General features: G+C 34.3%; 1 protein-coding gene across 1 annotated transcript in view; it reads right to left on the bottom strand.

The window, feature by feature from the left end:
* Window positions 1-18183, bottom strand: part of LAMA2 (laminin subunit alpha 2) — a 356269-nt gene that overhangs the window by 35950 nt on the left and 302136 nt on the right. Inside the window, 6 exon segments of the mRNA XM_032185008.1 lie at window positions 3715-3874; window positions 10266-10399; window positions 11288-11431; window positions 13116-13270; window positions 14400-14405; window positions 15439-15621. Coding sequence (XP_032040899.1) covers window positions 3715-3874; window positions 10266-10399; window positions 11288-11431; window positions 13116-13270; window positions 14400-14405; window positions 15439-15621 — 782 coding nt within the window.

The following is an 18183-nucleotide window of genomic DNA, read 5'->3' as shown; positions in this document are numbered from 1 at the left end:
TGGTTTCATTTAAATTTCACTTCATCAATATAAACTGATTGAAAATCTATATATTTAGCTATTTGAGATAGACAAGCACCTGCTGTTTTCCACATGGTGATTACAAATATTAAGATCTTGCAAGAGAATATGAAGAAGTGCAACTTGAAAATATTCAAGCAAAAGTATGACTCAAAAGACTTAATGTGCTGTTGATATTTCCCAGGGTAATTGAGAAGGTTTTAATTAGTAACAAGTATGAACTTAATGTCACTTCTGAGAAAATCATGACATCTATGCATCATAGTCTTCTACTACTCAAGTCAAATGAAAGATGTTTTTTAAAAACTGTTTTTTTTTTAAAAACTGAAAAACTGAAAAGAACTGCATTCTTTCTGAATACATTGCAAAAAAATTTGCAAAAAGGGATTTAGCTGAAACTCCAAGGACAAATCTAATGCCTATCTGATCATGTAGCCCAAAGCCCAATAATATGAAAAGATTTAAAAGATATCAGTGACCTTGACAGATGTCCAAAACATTCAAAGTTTTAGAAAAGATTCTTAGTTTAACACTTCATTTTGTGAACTTGACAAATCTACCATACGATAACAAGCATTCAAAAAAAAAAAAGTTATATATTTTTATTATTTTTTTTTTTATTATTCATTTGGCATCTGATTTTCTGCAGCATCCATAGTTTCTGTTCTGGTTCAGTACTGTACCTCACTCTTGATCCTAGAACTGTCTTACATGCTGAAGTGTGCTCAGTATCCACCTGTGCCTCACTGTATCTAACTAAAGCAAGAAAGAAAAGCATTCAGTAAAGGATTCAGATATTACTACTACATTACTATGTCCCAAGCTCTTGTGTTTAACAAGGTTCATCAAGAGCCTTTGAACCCTTTTCCCTCTAGAGATTATTTGCCATTTTTATATTTCTAACTTTTTCTTAAATACAGCTTCATGAAGCTTCATCATTAAGTAATTCTTGTTGACTGAGTGCTATTCAAATAATGTTAGTATTTAAATAATAAGTAAAACTCCAAATAAATACTAATAATATTAGATAATAAAACTGAAATATTAGGCATCATATATAACATTAAATATTTTGAAACCCAACCTAAATTAAGTAAGATGACCTTTGTTAGGGGGTTTGATATTTTGTTGGAGTGGTAGGTGCCAGCTTTGGGGCCTGGTTACTCGAATAACAGATACGATCACTCTTTTTTTACACCTTTGCTGCACTTTTTCTACCGTGAGGCTGCAAATACTAAGAGCGCTTTATGTAACAATAAAATATTTATAAAACTTAAACGTAGAGATGACTTCAAGTAAAACATACTTTTTTATTAGCCTAATGTGACAGCTTTGCTTCGGAAGTTTGGACTAGGCACAAGACTACTTTATGCCATGAAACAGAACAGCAGTTGCTGTATTACTGAAATATTTCTGATTCTCTTGATTCTTAAAGGAAACATAAGATTTTTTTTCCAAGTAGAATTCCTGTCAAATCTCTGGAATTTTGATGTTCTAGACCTGTGCATATATAAATCGTGTTATTATACTTCAGTACTTGCCCCACTTGTGCTCTGCTAACTCACAAGTGAAATTTAAAATAGAATTCAGTTAAGACTTGAGTTTGGGTTGGCATTTGAGTTTGAAGTTTCATGACTCCTCCAGTGGATCACCCAAAGATAACAGGCCAAAAAACACTCAACCACTTATTTTCTACAGTCTCAACTGATTCAAAGAAATTTAAATAATTTATTAACCAAAGTCTCAAGTGGTTTTCTAAATGTGGAACAATGAAATTATTTTTTTCAATCATAATTCTGGCAGTTATGATTGTTACCTGATTTATCCAGTCTATCTTCATGAGCTATCAATCAGTCTCTGAGAGTTGGGTAGGCATAAACATCCCCATAGACTCTATGGACTTGTGTGCATTTGAGTCTTTGGTCATTATAGCTATATAAAACACTGCAAGCAATGAACAGTCCCAATTCTGTTCAGTGGAGTGTTTATTCCACTGAGTTATTATGGCAAGTAATAAATGAGACATAATGCCAATGTAATTAAATTTGTTACTGGTGAAAACAGCAGTAGAAACTATCACTTATTGAACATAAAAAAAAATAATAACCAAGAATGTAAGAAAGCTGAGAAGAATTATTAGGTGTGGGAGATAAACCACCTCTTCCTGCTTTATTTCTATTGCCTTTGAGAAAGCAGATCAGAGGTATAGAGTACAGAGAACCAATGAGGCCATTCTCATTTGTAAGGGTCGCTGATCTCTGCAGTACAGAGCTGCTTTTAGCAACTGATGATTCAGTAATTTGTAGAAATATGTTTCAAGGGTTCTTGTTTATGGCTCACAGAAGAAAGCAAACACCTTTAGTTGTAGATAGAAAGCTGGAAGGTGGAGAGCAAACCAGGCTGCGCTGAGAACATAGGAAAAGATGACAAAGTTTGCTCTCTCATACATAATGAGCTATGAATTTGTGCAAGTTTGAAAATGACTGTGCTCCAAAATGTATGGCTATGTTTTAAGATAAAGCTGACTACAAGACACTGATTTCAAGTAAGTAGAATCTACATTTTCTATTTATCTTGTATCCTCTTATTTTCTCTGTCTTGAAAAGTGGTATATGCAGCCAAATAGTTCGGTGTTTCCCCTCTGAATGGGAACATCTATATACATAGACCAGAACAATCTAGAAAGCTGAAATTTCTAAAATATAGAAAGTTGAACCATAAAATATCGTGCTACTTCAATTTTCAAGGCCACGTAAAAACTTTAGTTCAAAAAAAGTTCCTTTAGTTCACCGATTGGGAATGTTTTAACTTTTTTTTTTTTTTTTTCCTTTTTTTATTATTTTTTTTATTTCTTTTTATTCTGTTATTTTTGATAATGTTAAGATGTTCAACATTAAAAAAAATATATCAAAATAGTGATTAGGAACAAACTAGTTTTGTAAAGAATTTCACTGGAACATATATATTAATTGCTACTTATTGGAGAACATTTTTACCAAAAGATTTTCATTCTTTTTATTTGGCATAAATCTTATATTCATTCCCATTAAGTTAAGCAATGTGCAAGCAGTCACCAGAAAAATAAATGGGCAAAAGAAAGAGAAAATAGATCAGGGATCAGATGCAGGTAGCAGTTTAAAAGAAAGGTTGCACAGCAGAAAACCAGGAATAAAAATTAAGAAAATAAAGCAAAACACATGAAGTAGACATGAAGTAGACTGCAAAGGAGGAAGCAATACTGCAGGTACATGAAAAAAAATACTGAATGCAAAGGAATATATATTGTTACATGCATTGTTAGGAGACCAGGAATGTATGGAAACAGAAATTACTTCCTGTCACTATGGACTATGTCCTGTTGGAACAGCAATGCAAAGGCAAAGCATCCAGCTACCCAGCGGGAATTAGTTGTTTGGGCTAAACAACTAATGGACCACTGCAGCCAGCCACCAGGCTTCTGATCAGAAGTTACAGGATAGGCAGAGAAACTTCAGGTTTTCACAACTACATCTCTAGGCAAATCCTAATAATCTTTCAAGAGCACATGTGCTACTAAAGCACTTCCTACAATGACTCCAACACACTATTTTTACCATTTTTACTGTAAGAAATAATGAAAAGCGTCCACATAAATAATCATTTAATACACAAGTGCTGTATTTTACCTTTATTTTTCCATTCTGTAAACATTACCTTTATTTTTCCAGTTAAGCCTCCAACAAACAGCATAGCATTAGCATCTACATCCAGAATGGTATATCCAGGTGGAGAGACAGCACTGAATGTGGCAGGCACAATGCTGGCTTTGGGACCATCTAGGGCTCGCACTGATATAGTACCATTTTTCCCAGTCCTGGACATTTGAACAAAATAAATAAGGCACACAGAGTCAATAGTTATATCAAATACAGTAACGAGTCTGTTTTGGATGGCATCTTTGAATACAAGTCAGTAATACACGTCTCTATATGTTTAATTGTGATATAAGTGAATAGACTCTTTTGTCTTTGTAAGGTAAAAACAGCTTTTTATATATTTATTTTTTCTTCACTTCTATCCCCCTTATGCAAAAAATTCAATATACAGATGAAATGGAACTTTCATTAACTAAAACAAGAAACCATTTTTTTTCTCCAATGTTGTGATGAAATTAGACTTCAGTAATTGTTTCTTGACGTAACAAATGAGGTAGGCAAGGATCCAAATTAAATTTTTGAATTTTGTAAGATTTATTAGGTTATTAGGTTATTTTTGCAATAAAATGAATGATCAAGTGACAAAGTACTTCAGTTTGCTTCACTGTGATGCACAGATTTTGTACTTTCTACAGTGGAGCTCTCTGCTTCTCAAACAGGCACAAACAGGCACAGTGGTTGGTATTGTTCTCTACAAACCACATCAAATACTGATGATAACAGTAACAATAAAGTAACAATAAATTGTTAATAGTACCTGCAGCAGTTCTTTTTCTACTCATTAGGTCGTTATGTTAATATAGTGCCTGGCATGGAAAGAATTGGCTGCTGGAGTTTTACAACAGAAGGAACAGAATGTGGAGAGAGATGATTCAGGTATATTGAAAGGTATTTGAAAGACTTTGAATAATTTTGAATCCCTTGCAGTTAACTTCCATAATATTTTACTATCTTTTAGGTACGGATAGTAGCTTTTACTCTGAAGTAAACTATTAGGCATTTATGGCCACACCACAAATTATTGGTTCCTCTCAGACAGTTGGAGCACAACCAACTCACATAATTTCTTATCAGGCCATCATATGATTATAGAAATAAGCGAGTCAAATCCTATCATGTGCAGATGAAGTACCTAGTATGTTCATTAATGTGGTGGAGCAGTGGCTGGGAGATGAGGTAGGCAGAGGGAGACCATGTACTGTGAATTTATGGATGGAAACTTTGGAAATGGCTGCTTTATCTCATTTTTAATAGGATGTCAGATTTCACATGACCATTGCCAAGTTAATCTGGAAATTCCTAACACAGATGCCTTATCTTGCAACTCCAAACAGCACTGAAAGATTCATCATTACAGAGAACTTTTAAGACATATATGCTTGATAATTAGTATAGAAATACATGTACACTTTTAAATAAAGCTTATTTTATTTTTCCATATCAGTTTACAGTGAGTGTATACCTGTGAAGAGTGACTATACTTTTTTTTTTTTTAGGTGACCTGCTGTATTTTTTTGGCTACTTATTTATACTCTAAAAATTAAACACTACCTGTTCTCAAGCTAAAACAAACAAACAAACAAAACACAACAAAAAACACGACAGATTTTTTTTCATAAAACAGATATCTATGAGTTTGCCTATATTTTGTTTCCAAGGAAAGAAAGAAAAGTGATTAAATAAAGCTGATAAAATTCACCAAAAAAAACCCCATATGTAGTTTTTCTAGACTAAAAAGTTGCACACCTGCCCTCTAAAGATAGTAAGTCACAGCTAGAAAGTAAAACATACATCCAAACAAACAAAAACATCTTTTGTTTTCTAAACTCCCAAACTTTGCTTCATGTAAAGATGAAAAATTCCTTTTTTGTCTAATTAGAAAAAAAAAAAAAAAAAAAAAAAAAGATTGGCTTGGGGCATTGAAGTTGCAAGTAAACTAAAAGTTAAAAGCATAACTTCATGAAAACCTGTCATTTCTCTTAAATGAAGCTTTACTTAATTAATGGAAGAATGCATAGGTTAGGCTAGTGAATAAGCTGAAAGATGACTGCTATCCCGTACTTACATAATCTTTGCACTTAGAAAGTATGCTGGACCAGGGCTCTAGAGAATGGTAAAATCATGGAAAACTATGTATTTTATGTCAAACAAACAAACAAACAAACAACTTCTTCAGAAATTCCTTTGGATCAGAACCTATCACCCAAAAAACAGAAGAAATTGAGAGTTGTCTTATGAAATATCATATAACTGGAAATAAGTAATTCAAAGGAAAAAAAAAAGAGAAAAGGTTTTCATTTAGTTGTGACAGTCTGACAGTCATGTGTCAGTCATGATAAATTTTTCCTGAACTGTGAAGCAGGGTTGCAAATTATTTTGAGGATTTCCATCCAATGGGAAATATCTTCTTGAATCCATGCCATCTTGTCTGCCCTGGAGACAGGGATATCAAGGCTTTCAATGTGAAAACCACACATTTGCAGTGAAATACAGGAACTTTTCAGTCACTTCTAGCTTGATCTGGCAATGCTGGAAATAACATACATGTGACTTTCAGGGAATCTCCTAAATGACATCTGTGGTATGTGAACACAGAATTACTCCCAATCATTTTAAAGTAGTGGGCTAAAGCAATCCACGGTCTTCTAAATGATTTGTTGTTGTTGCAAACTCCGTTTAATGACAATATTTTACCTTGTATTCCTAAATCAACTGAATGCTAATTAGATACTTTTTTTTATGCAACAGAAATTCCAAATTTCGATTTTATTTTTCCTAAGTTTATTGATGCGAAGCCCTCTAATGGACTTCAAAATACAGTTCTCAATGTAGTAATTATTGAAAGGCTAACAGTTACTAGAGACTTTTACTGAACTGCTTATGCTCTCTGAAAGAAAGTCATTAGCACTTTCAATCTCTATTGTGCTGAAATCACGATTCAGTGAAACTAGTTTAAAAGCATCCAAGTGAAATAAAACAGAAGTCACTCAGCAGATCGACGCTTTTTAGGGTGCTTAATATGTCACAAATAGCATGGGTGTCTTTAATCTTCAGACAAATTGAAAGGATAATGACAGGGTCTCTTCCATAAATAATTCTATCTTATTTAGGGAGGACAACTGAGCTTGAAGAAGGAACTTGGCTACCTTGACAGCAAAATGACATTTGTGTCCGATGTACGACAAGTTATCAGGTTAGAAAATACTGTTCTAGTCAGAATCAGTTCTTGCAAAACTGGTGGATTAAAGATGTACCAGTGCTGAGTGGCTGATCATCTGAAAAAAAATAAATTACAATAGCATGCATGCAGTATATACTCGTTAGGAGATGCATGATGCAAATGAGATGACTTTTGCAAGTCATCAGCATTAGATTACAGAATACCATGAAGAAATCTTCGCTCCTTGGTCCCCTGAGAGCAAATAAAACCTTTACTAGAAAGTATGACTTAGATTTGCGACAGTAGTTTATGACTGAATTATTTCTGAGCTGGGCTGGATGTGTTTACTATGAACTTCTGATTCAACTGTCTTTCGTCCTTAAAAGAAGGATGCTGCTAAACTCTGTCATTAACAATGATAATACTTAGAGGGCACTTGATTAAAATCACGGCTAATCAGATTCTGCTCCTAATTGAAGCCTGCTGAAGTCAAGTGACATTGTTTCACTGATCTAGAGAGCCTCAAAAATACTCTAGCATGTATTTGAAGGTTCACACAAAAGTGACAGTTTGCATGTTGTAAGCTTGCCTCAAATCTTTTTGTTGCAAACTGTTTATGCCATATTTTCCTTCATTAATTGACACTTTGATAGATTGTAGCTCTTGGTAAGATTTGCCTCTCTAACAGGTAAGTAACTCTGTGATAGTTAAGTTCCTATACCATCAAAGTATAGGGAATTGCTTATTCCATAGGCATATGCTGCACTAAAGGAATAAATAAATTTTACTTCAATTCCATACAAATAAAGTTTAAAATATTTATTTGATAACCTCTGTATATACAATAACATGCAAAGTATTAGTATACTTTAAATAAAAAGGAGAGAAAAATTAAAAGCCTCTGAGAAAAACAGATGCAGTAATTATTAAATTGGTCTTAACAAATGGGAAAATTTGGCCCAGAAGTTAACTGAACTGAGTATCCCTGATCATTATTCAACAGTCAGCTGTTTCATATTTAGACTTCACTCAATATACTGAATGATTTTGAGAATTTCGTGACCTCTGTGCTACCACATTTTCACATGGCCTTTTGGGATCCTTGATTAAAAACTGCTGTGAAAACCTTTAAACCTACCATATCATTATTAACATGTGTCAATGCGTGTTGCCACTGAAATCCAAGGCAAAATTCAGCAAGGCCAAAATTTCATTTTATGTCCCCCCTCTAAGTGGATGCCCTGCTCTGGCTGTTCTGGCAGCTTACAGGTTGCTGAAAAAAATCTGTAGCTGCAACTGAGTAGAAATTTAGAGAAAAAATGTGAGTGAATGAGATAAGTAAAACAGTCCTACAGCTTCTGAAGGGAGTCCAAGGAGAATTATCAAATGGACTAAAACGTTCGAAGATGGAAAATCTTCAGTAAGGTACGTTATTTATGAAGTCTGCCTTAAGAATACAAAATCAGTCCTGAGTTCTTTTGTCTTGATCCCACAAATCCAACTAATGACTCTGCAATGTAATTCTCCTGAATGATGCACTGTACTTCAAATTTGTGCAGCTGTAATTGTTCCAAATTGCTGATCCAGCAGTTTGTTTAAAACTAATGGCATACACACCCTATATATCCAGAATAAGCAGTCTAATAGGCAATGTGCATTTGTTGGATGTGTGAATTTTCATACCATGTCCTGGCTCCATATTCTGCTGAAGCAGCCTTAAGTTTGGCATTACTGTGTCATGAATCTGCTTTACTATCCATAATATGAAATGACAAAGACTTCAACAATTCCTATTGTACCACAGTTTGCATTTTCCAAGCAATAAGGCTTCATTAAGCCAGCTTCAAGAGCAAGTACCATAATTTTATTTATTTATCCGCTCTGAATGCCTGATTTCTGTGATTTCAATAAATTATTTAAATTGGATGCCATTTCCTCCTCTCAGACCTATGGATGTAACTGGAATTAGAATGATTTTCTTTCTCTCATTGTCTGACTGTACTATCACTTCTATGTTTAATACGATGTGAAATTAACATGTATGGATGCAACAAGAACTAGCTTCATATCAGATCGCAATATAGATGATGTCACCTGAATTATTAAGATTTGTTCATAAATAGAGGATAAAGAATATAGTTATCTATCCTTATGCTGTAAATATAATACCTTATGTAATACCTGTTCTATATAAATGGAAAATACAGGATTCAAGTAAGTAATGTGAAATTTGAATATTAATGTATTTATATTTGATCATGATCATGATCATGAATATGATCAAAGGTCTGGAGTACCACTCCTATGAAGACAGGTTGAGGGATTTGGAGTTCAAAATCAGCCTGGAGAAGCGAAGACTGGGAAAACCTTACAGTGGCCTTCCAGTACCTAAAGGGGGCCTACATGAAAGCTGGGGAGGGACTCTTTGTCAGGATAGGACAAGGCATAATGGCTTTAAACTAAAAGAGGGTAGGTTTAGATTAGATATAACGAAGAAATTCATCACTCGGAGGGTGGTGAAGCCTTGGAACAAGTTTCCCAGAGAAGCAATACTTCCACATCCCTGGAAGTATTCAAGGCCAGGCTGGATGGGGTTTTGGGCAACCTGGTCTGGTGGGGGAAGGAGGGTTGGAACTTGATGGTCTTTAAGGTACCTTCCAACCCAAACCATTCTATGATTTCATATTACTAAAGCTCAAAAGCATTCAAAACTGATCTCATAGAAGTACAAAGTACAGTTTCCAGAATATTTTATCCTTGATTTTTTCATAAGCTTTATCTTTTAAAATACCTCCAGTCTGAAGAGACATTCCAGCTATGGAAAAGGCATTTTGAGTAAGAATCAAGATGCTGATGTATGACAGACCACTCATTTGCAGTATTGTATCAAGATGTGACATTCAGAAATTGTGCTACTCTTTGAAATTGAAGGTGGAAAGAATAGTAGTTATCTTTTTGTGTGTCAAATCCTGTACTGATTTTTAAAGTATGCTAGCTGAAGAAGAGTGATAGGTAGTTTATAGACTAATAGGTAAGAAGAAGGGAATAGAAGCAGTCATAGACTGTTGACATTAGAAGGGAAATACATTATGAAAATAAATTCTTGATACAGAACAATTAATATTTCAATAGCATTTGTAGTATTCACTTTTAGTACTATTGGGTGTAGGTTCAAAAGTTTCCACTAAACCAGCCTACCATTTCTCGTATTTACGAGAACATCTTGTTTTAAAATTAGATGTTTCAGACGTAGCAAATACTTCCATAAACCTGAGACATGTAAACCCATGGAGAGTGGACTGGAAACAGAACTTGCTTAATTTAGCCATTTTTTTTTTTTTTAGGAAATAAAACTTTGGAAGTGAAATATATAGGCAATGTATACTTGCCTAGAGGCTTCAATCCGGTACCAAAACCCATCATCAATGGTCAGATCTGGATACTCTACCCGTCCAACACCAGATCCCACATCCCACAGGAAGCTCACCTTGCCTTTGCGCATCTCTATGGCCAAGAAGTCAGTCTACATAGAAAATATGAAAATAGAAGCAATATCATACTCTGATTAAAGGAAGCTCTCCAGAACTCTTCCCATTTCAGAAGGCATCAGAACAGAGTATCATAAACCCATATATAATAAAGTATGGAAAATAACTCTAACAGTGACTAAGAATTGGATTGTTCTTTCCCTGCTTTCCTTGGTTCAAATAAGTCAAAGATGACAAATGACTGGTGTTAGTGATATGCAGCAAATTGCTGCTAAACATGCAGAAGTGTTAATATTGTAGGCACTAAGAGAAGGATTTAACTGAGACAAACATTATTTGTAAAACAGCCATTGGATGGCAGAAACATGTCAGGATTCTAGGCTAACATATGATACCATCTAGCCTCTTCATTCTGTATTAGGTAAATAAAATATATAGTTCAAAATGTTAGAAATAGAATGTTTTTCCCATTTACAGAATTATTATTGATTATTCTAGAGTGCTCATGGGAAACGGAATCATTCATCATCATTATGCTTGCAGTTGTAGACGTGACTGAAAATTACAATAAATTCGAGCTTTGACAGATGCAAGATGATTAGCTACTTCTTTCCCAAGGGAAAACCTACAACCTACAACAGTGCAAAGTTTACTCGTTGCACTGTGAATTTTAAAGCTCTAACACAGTTCATGCAGAACTCTGATTTCATATCTAATTAAAAATACAAAAAAATATTTACTGATTGTATTTTAGAAGTCCTTATGTTAATACTAAAGACAGTAAATGTCTGGTTTATCATAGGCCCTCAATTATTGCTCTGAAGCCTTGAGGAGGAAAAAATAAGCCTTTTTCATCTTCTGTGTTTGTCAGTAATCTGATTTGATTGAGCAACGCTGACATGAAAAGCAGGAGATACACTTACAAACTTGGCACTTCCAAGGTAAAAAAGCAGATTGTCAGCAACTACAGTCTTCACATTGACAATGACAGTGTTGTATGTTCCCTTCTTTATTTCTGGTCTGTATGTGCGAATACAATTGCCTCCAGAAGACACGGACACTTTGATCTTCAAAAAAAAAAAAAAAACAGAGCAGAAATAATTCAGTTTGCTGCTTATTATTACAGAAGTAACTTAAGAGGCTTCTAAATAACTGTTTTTTTGTTGTTGTTGTTGTTTTAAAATTATTATTTTGTATATATTTTTTTTATTCTTCCTTACCATTTCCATGTTACATGTAGCAGGGAGTTGCTTGGATATATACAGGAGGCAGAAATGGAATTTTCTTTTTGGGATTGTTTCTTATATTTTGATTAAAAGGCAATAAAAGCTCTTTCTGGCATTCAGGTGTGAAAGGACAAACTGTATGGATTAAAATAGCTAGAAGATTAACTGGTCTAACACAAGCAGCAGGGGAATTCTGACAGTGGAGATAACCTATAACTAGGACATAATGCCAGGAAAATATGCAGTGCTCCTGTGCTCCTGAAGGAATCACAGCACACTGCTTTGGGGTAGACAGGAAGATCTATTTTTTCCTTGCAATATCTTTGATTATGCTAATTTAATACTCCTACCGTGTTTTTTTTGTTTGTTTGTTTTGTTTTGTTTTTTTGTTTTTTTTTTTTTTTTTTTTGTTTAAACCAACAGTTATGTATTGCTGTTATATCATAGCCCCTGATGGAGTTGGTATTCTTTACTAGGTTTCATTTCCACAGCTCAGGTGACATATGCATTTGGACATATGTGTTAGTTTCCTCAGGCTCTGAGCACAGATAAAAAACAGTATACTGTTTGCTTTCATATTGCCAACATAGACATAATGACAGTCCAATGGTATTTCAATTCCAGCTAGACATGTTTATGTATTAGAGTAGATGCAAATAATGGTAGACTCAGTAAAAAGGTGACTTTTGCTTATGGTAAGCTTTGTCAAAAAGGAGATCCATTCTATGACCAAACGTTACTTTTTTAATTCAGAAATGCTGAGCAAGTAATTATTTTGAAGCCTTCAGACAGAAGACAAACATAAGAAGAAAACAATTTAATCACTATAACCTGTCTTTATATCGTGAACAAATCTCATTGTGTATATGCTATATACTTCCTTCCTGGGCTCCTATTATTCTGTAAGGTTTTGTTTCCTAATCTCTTTTTCAGGAAGTTTCCTTATGTACCATCTTCAAGAACTCTTTTTTTCACCTTGTTACACTGTGTCACAAGCTGAATAACCTGGTATTATCCAGCTGATCATCAAGTTTGGAATATAACTGAATCAGGGAGATGGATACCACACTCAACAGCCAAATTGAAATACACTCTTAAACCAAGTTTGATTTATCAGAACTCCACATTCTCAGGTAATGTAAGTTCCCTGAAATGAAAATAGGGGCTTAATATCAGTGTTGAGGCAAAACAAAAAACAACAACAAATATTTTTGTTTTCACAACAAACGATGATGTGGTGATTCTCCTGTTGTACTCTCACTCACAGTACTTCTTAAATAATATCTTTTCCATAATCATTCCTACAGATGTCATCTGTTTAACTAGGGTGCATTTTAAATGAAGAAACAAGACACAGAGTGAAAATTATTGGAATATTCTCTGCTTATCTGAGAAATTATATTCCATTCCTTGCTTTCTTTACACATTTTCAGAATTAGAAAGAATTCAGCTCATGGAAAAGAAAATTCAAAAATAAAATCCTAACAAAATTCAAAAGGTAATCTCATGGAGAAAAAGGGCTTACCGAATTAGCTTGCTTCCGAGCTTGGTTTATCAGCTCTTTTATCTGAGAAATGTTTTTCCCTACGTTATCCTGAAGTTCTTTGATTGGCTTGAGTTTATCTAGTAAGCGGTCTGCTTCTTTTTCTAGGTGTTTTATGCTGGAATCTGCATCAGCAACTTCATAAGAAAGAACAAGGCAGAATTTTAAAGTGATGCCAGACAATAATTATAAATTGCAATAAAAAAATAATCAAGAAAATTCTGCATAAATACTCAGGCAATATTACATGCTATTACTATGAGATATACACTGACTAGGAAGCTACCTGAACAAAATAAGACCATTTAAGAACATTTAGAATTAAGATAATTTAGCAATAGTAGCAAATACAGATGTTAAAGCAGGATTTTGAAGCAGTAACTATGCCTCAGGTGAGGGTGACACTAATGGACAATATTTGCTATAGCATTAATACAGTTATGCACTAAGCATTTACTTGCTTTTTCTAACTGTAGCTTTGAAGAAATATGCTAGATTAATGAAAACTTGTTAGTTTCCATTAGTAACTTCTGCAAAAGGGCTAGAGGACTATAGTTAATTCTTGAATTAACTTGATGTCAATTCATAAATTAACTAAAATGGCAACAACTACAAGATGTTTTAATTCTGATCAGAAGCTTAAAATTCTGTATGCATATTGAAAGCAGATCAAAAATGTGGCACTAAACTGTAAATATATATATATTTTTTTTTATTTTTTTTTTCAAGTGAACTTAATGGTTTTACAAAGAGATCTTTTTTCTCTCTTTTTATTTAAGCTTCAAATGACTTTTTTGCCTTTCAACATACAACTAGTGAACCATATCCTCTCTCTGACAGTTCTGAAGATGTAAGGATTGCAGCACTTGTTTAGCATGAGGGTATGGGATTGTGTGGATGACTGTGAAAGGCACAAATCAGATTTTACCAAAAGAATGTAGGTTGAAGGGAAATAATTATTAAGAAGTTGGATATTGCTTAGATAAAGCATGACAGTCCGTGTATCTAGTTTCTGAATACTAACCCAGACACTGATACCAAACCTTCAAGATGTTTCTTAAGGTTTCATAAGTGAGACTAGTTACCAAGACACTTTATCTCAGAGCCTTCAAAAATAATCAAACTACTGGATTATTTTGATGAATGAGAAATGTGGAAGACCATGCAGAAGGTTTGGTGGCAAGCAGTGAACATCATCTACTGGAAAAAGCACAATAAAAAAAAACAAAACAAAACAAAAAAGCACAAGAAAGAGAACATACGTACTGATTCCTGTAGGCAAGACAAGGGGACAAAGAACAGAGAAAAAACAGAATACAACATAAGAAGATGTTTTGAAGATCTAACCACAAATGTAAATTAAGGAACAGGATTCTAGATCCAAGTGCCAAGAAATTGGTGCTTTTAGGCCACTTCCCAGTTGTTTATCACTACCAATCCAGATGTTGTTACCTTGTAGATCTAATTGATTCCTAACCTGCCATAATATAATCACAGTATTTCAATAGATAACTATTTTTCTTATTGTGTAAACTACTAGGGGTCTCTCAGTCTGATGGAGCTGCCTGATGCCAAGCTGACCAAAACCTGGAGAGTAGAGAGTAGCTGAAAAGTTAGTCCTTCAGCAATTTTGTAAAGGTATTCAGGTTTTGTTGTCAGCTCTGTACACTCCTATATGAGATGAACAATCTACCATAAAATACATTGTAATTTAGAATTCAATGTTATCCTACATACCCAAAGTGAAAATGCTAAAGCAATTGTCACTTCTTATAACAGGCTTCGCTAACAACAAAAAAACAGCCCTAAAAAAATATACTTAGAATCTCTTTTTTTATCTTTCTTAAGTGTCTTCAGTGCTCTACCAAAATAGTAACTTATATGACAGAAGTCATGCATTTCTCCCAGAAGTGATTATCTGATTGACTGAAGGCTCGGTTAGTGCAGGGAATTTTACATGAATCAAGTGGTAAATTGTCAGTCAAAGACAGATTCTTTAATTATTCACCTACCTCAATAGTTTAAAGAGCAGTCTGTGGAACAAATCTATCCACTACATGTTCATCCTGATGATGCTAGCTTTTTTCTGCAACTACCAGCAGCAGTCTCTAAGATTTAAAAGTTATTCTTAAATGATAAACACAGAATACAGGAACTATAGAGCTTCCTTTTACAACAACATACTGTAGTAATACTGTGGGAGTGAAGTTACTGAGTGTCTCTGTTTCATTTTGGGATGTGAAATGAAAATATAAACCGAAAAAAAATCCTCCAAAAAAACAAACCAAACCAAACCAGATCTTACTATTCTTGATAGGATCCTTCACAACAGCGTTTGTTTTTGCCACATCATCTGCAAGTTTACTGTAATTGTTTCTCAAGCCAAGCAGATTCTGGTTGAGGTCTTTAATCTGGGCCAAGACATCATTTGCCGTATCGTTGGCTTGTTTTGCTTTGTCTTTAGCCGCCTGTACCTTTATAGCTGTATCTGTAGGTAGAAAAGAATAATGAAATGACTGTCCTGAGTACAGAAGTTTTCTTCATATGTCTCAAGAATAAACTTGCGCCAAAATTCTACAACCTTAATTTGTGTTGTGTAGTTCTTTACTCTTTAGGAGATCCCACTTCACATGTAGTAAGACATTATGAATTGCACACGTAGAGTGTAGATGCCCTGTTTTTCAAGACAACAAACGCTTCTGAAGAAGAGAAAAAAACTCTACAGTGGAGCTGTAGGACCTGTAGGAACAATCTTTGCTACCTGCTTCCCACAAAACCATGAAACTGTTCTTGGAATTGTTTTCCTGTTGTATTTTCCAACATGTCTTTGTGTCCCTCAGTCATATGAGAATTTTGGAGTGCAGCTCAGAAATTTGGACACCTCTGAAATGATCATGTAGCAATAGTGCCACTTGTCATACTGACTGGGGCTTCCTTTTGCAGTCAGTGGGGTTAACAGATTGCACTGCAGTAGTGGGGAAAACACAGGAGGATATTTTTACTATCCTATTGTGGCTAAGAGACAGTTGATAAGGGATAGTTTATCCCAAAATTTGCTTGAAGAAGATTGCATATTCCTGATTCAACAATTGTAGGAAAACAGGGGAAACACAGATATTATCACCATTTCAGGGGATTAACAGTATAGATTTCCAACCATTTTTTCAGGTAGGTCCTTCACCTTCTGTGGACTATGTGATGCAATCAAGCCTGTGGCCTAGGGAGAATACAATGCTTCTTAAGGCTGTAGAGAATTGGTAGGTTTATCCTGAATCCTGGAGAATTACATGACCATTTTTACTTTCTTGAGCAAAGACATATTATGTGCTACACTCTTATTTCTGAAGTGTACACTCTTATTTCTGAAGTTTTACCTTTGAAAAGTGCACATAACCTAACAGCACCTTGAAAATATATCTGAACCTTTAATAAACCATAATCATCATCAGTACTGACAAGTGAAAGAACAGATTACTCTGATTGCCTTTTTCCACTTTCTATTTTCATCATATCTAAGTATCTCTTTTTGAGGCAATTATTAGAGGTCATGCAGCTTTCTGGCAGAAAGAAAGTTGGACTTCCCTTTATTTGGAGGGGAGGGAAGTGTTACTTCCCTCTATTGGTCATATAAATTATATTTATTTTAAACCACACTTATAAAAGTATGCCTATCCCTCCATATGTAGGTCCTTGTCCTAAAGTAATCTATCCATCTATCCCATTTTGAATCTTTCTGGTTTTATTTGGCTATTTTATTTGAGTATTACTACAGCATGGACAAGAATTATTAGTTTAAATTGCTCTCTACTTTTGTGAATCCTTGAAGAATGAGATACATGACAGGGTCATTTTCTCTCCTGTCCTCATTGGTTACTTTGCCATTGGATGACTAATTTACAGCACTTTTGTATCCATGTCTTTTATTTGCCCTGAATTTAATTCTTAAGACACATCTACTTGTGTATGAGAATGCCCTTGTCCAAAGAGCAAGCACCTTGTAACTCTAATCTGACAAGAGTTTATTACATTGCTAATGGTTGCATATTTCATGTATCTTTTACATGTTTCATATTTACTATACTGTCTCCTAAGGTCCACTGGTCTCCAAGGTCCATTTTGTTTGACTTAGACATCTATCTATGCACAAGAAGAAAAACAGGCCAATACGTGTGGTTAAAACCCAGGAAGTGGCATGAGTATGATATATTAAAGCAAATTCTTGTGAATATCTGATTTCAAGGATCGCTACATCTAAAAATAAACTTTCCAGTTGTCTGGAATCTTGAAGTCACAAAAGTGTGCAAGATGAATAGTAATAGTAATAGTAAATTATTTCTCAAGCCAAGTTTTTATTTGTAGTCTGAACTTTCCAGACCTTCACATATGAGAGAGAATATAGATTTTCTTCAGAGACTTTTCTTCAGTTTATTGCAATGCAGTGCTCCTTAGAGAGAAAAGTCATAGCAAATTATTTTGATAAAACATTTATTTTTTATAAAAACAAACATTCTGTTTATCACTGTCTATTATACTGAAACTATATTGTAGCTCACTGTCTCTCGCAATCACAACACTAAGTAGCTAACATCCCAACACTTTGGGATTTTAATCAATATTAAAGATTGGAGGGGGGGCAGGGGGACTTATACAGAATTATAAGTATGCTTAGTACTTTTGTCTTCATTAAGGAAATCCTGTTCCAGTTCTAAGATACACAATGTCAAATTGACTGGAAAGGATACCGCAGGATAAATCAATGACTGTGGTAGAGAGGTAAGACAAAAAGAGCAAATTTCATCCTGCTTTTTCTATTGTCAGTAGGTCTTTATTTTTCTTGGTTGCTATAAGAAGCATGATGGTTCTTTATTCACAAGTTTCATAAACAGACTTTTCATGTTTAAAGAAAAAACTATTTGTCTCAGAATGTATTGTAACTTCTGAATTATAATTCGTTCCGAAACCAGTCTTTTGCAAATTGCAGAAACTTGTTACTATTTACTGTGCCAAAATACAAACTGATACAAGGTATCTGTTTTCAGACCAGTTCTCT

This window comes from Aythya fuligula, chromosome 3, assembly GCF_009819795.1.
Source record: "Aythya fuligula isolate bAytFul2 chromosome 3, bAytFul2.pri, whole genome shotgun sequence".
Taxonomy (NCBI): Eukaryota; Metazoa; Chordata; class Aves; order Anseriformes; family Anatidae; genus Aythya; species Aythya fuligula.
This window is presented reverse-complemented; position numbering and strand designations above follow the sequence as displayed.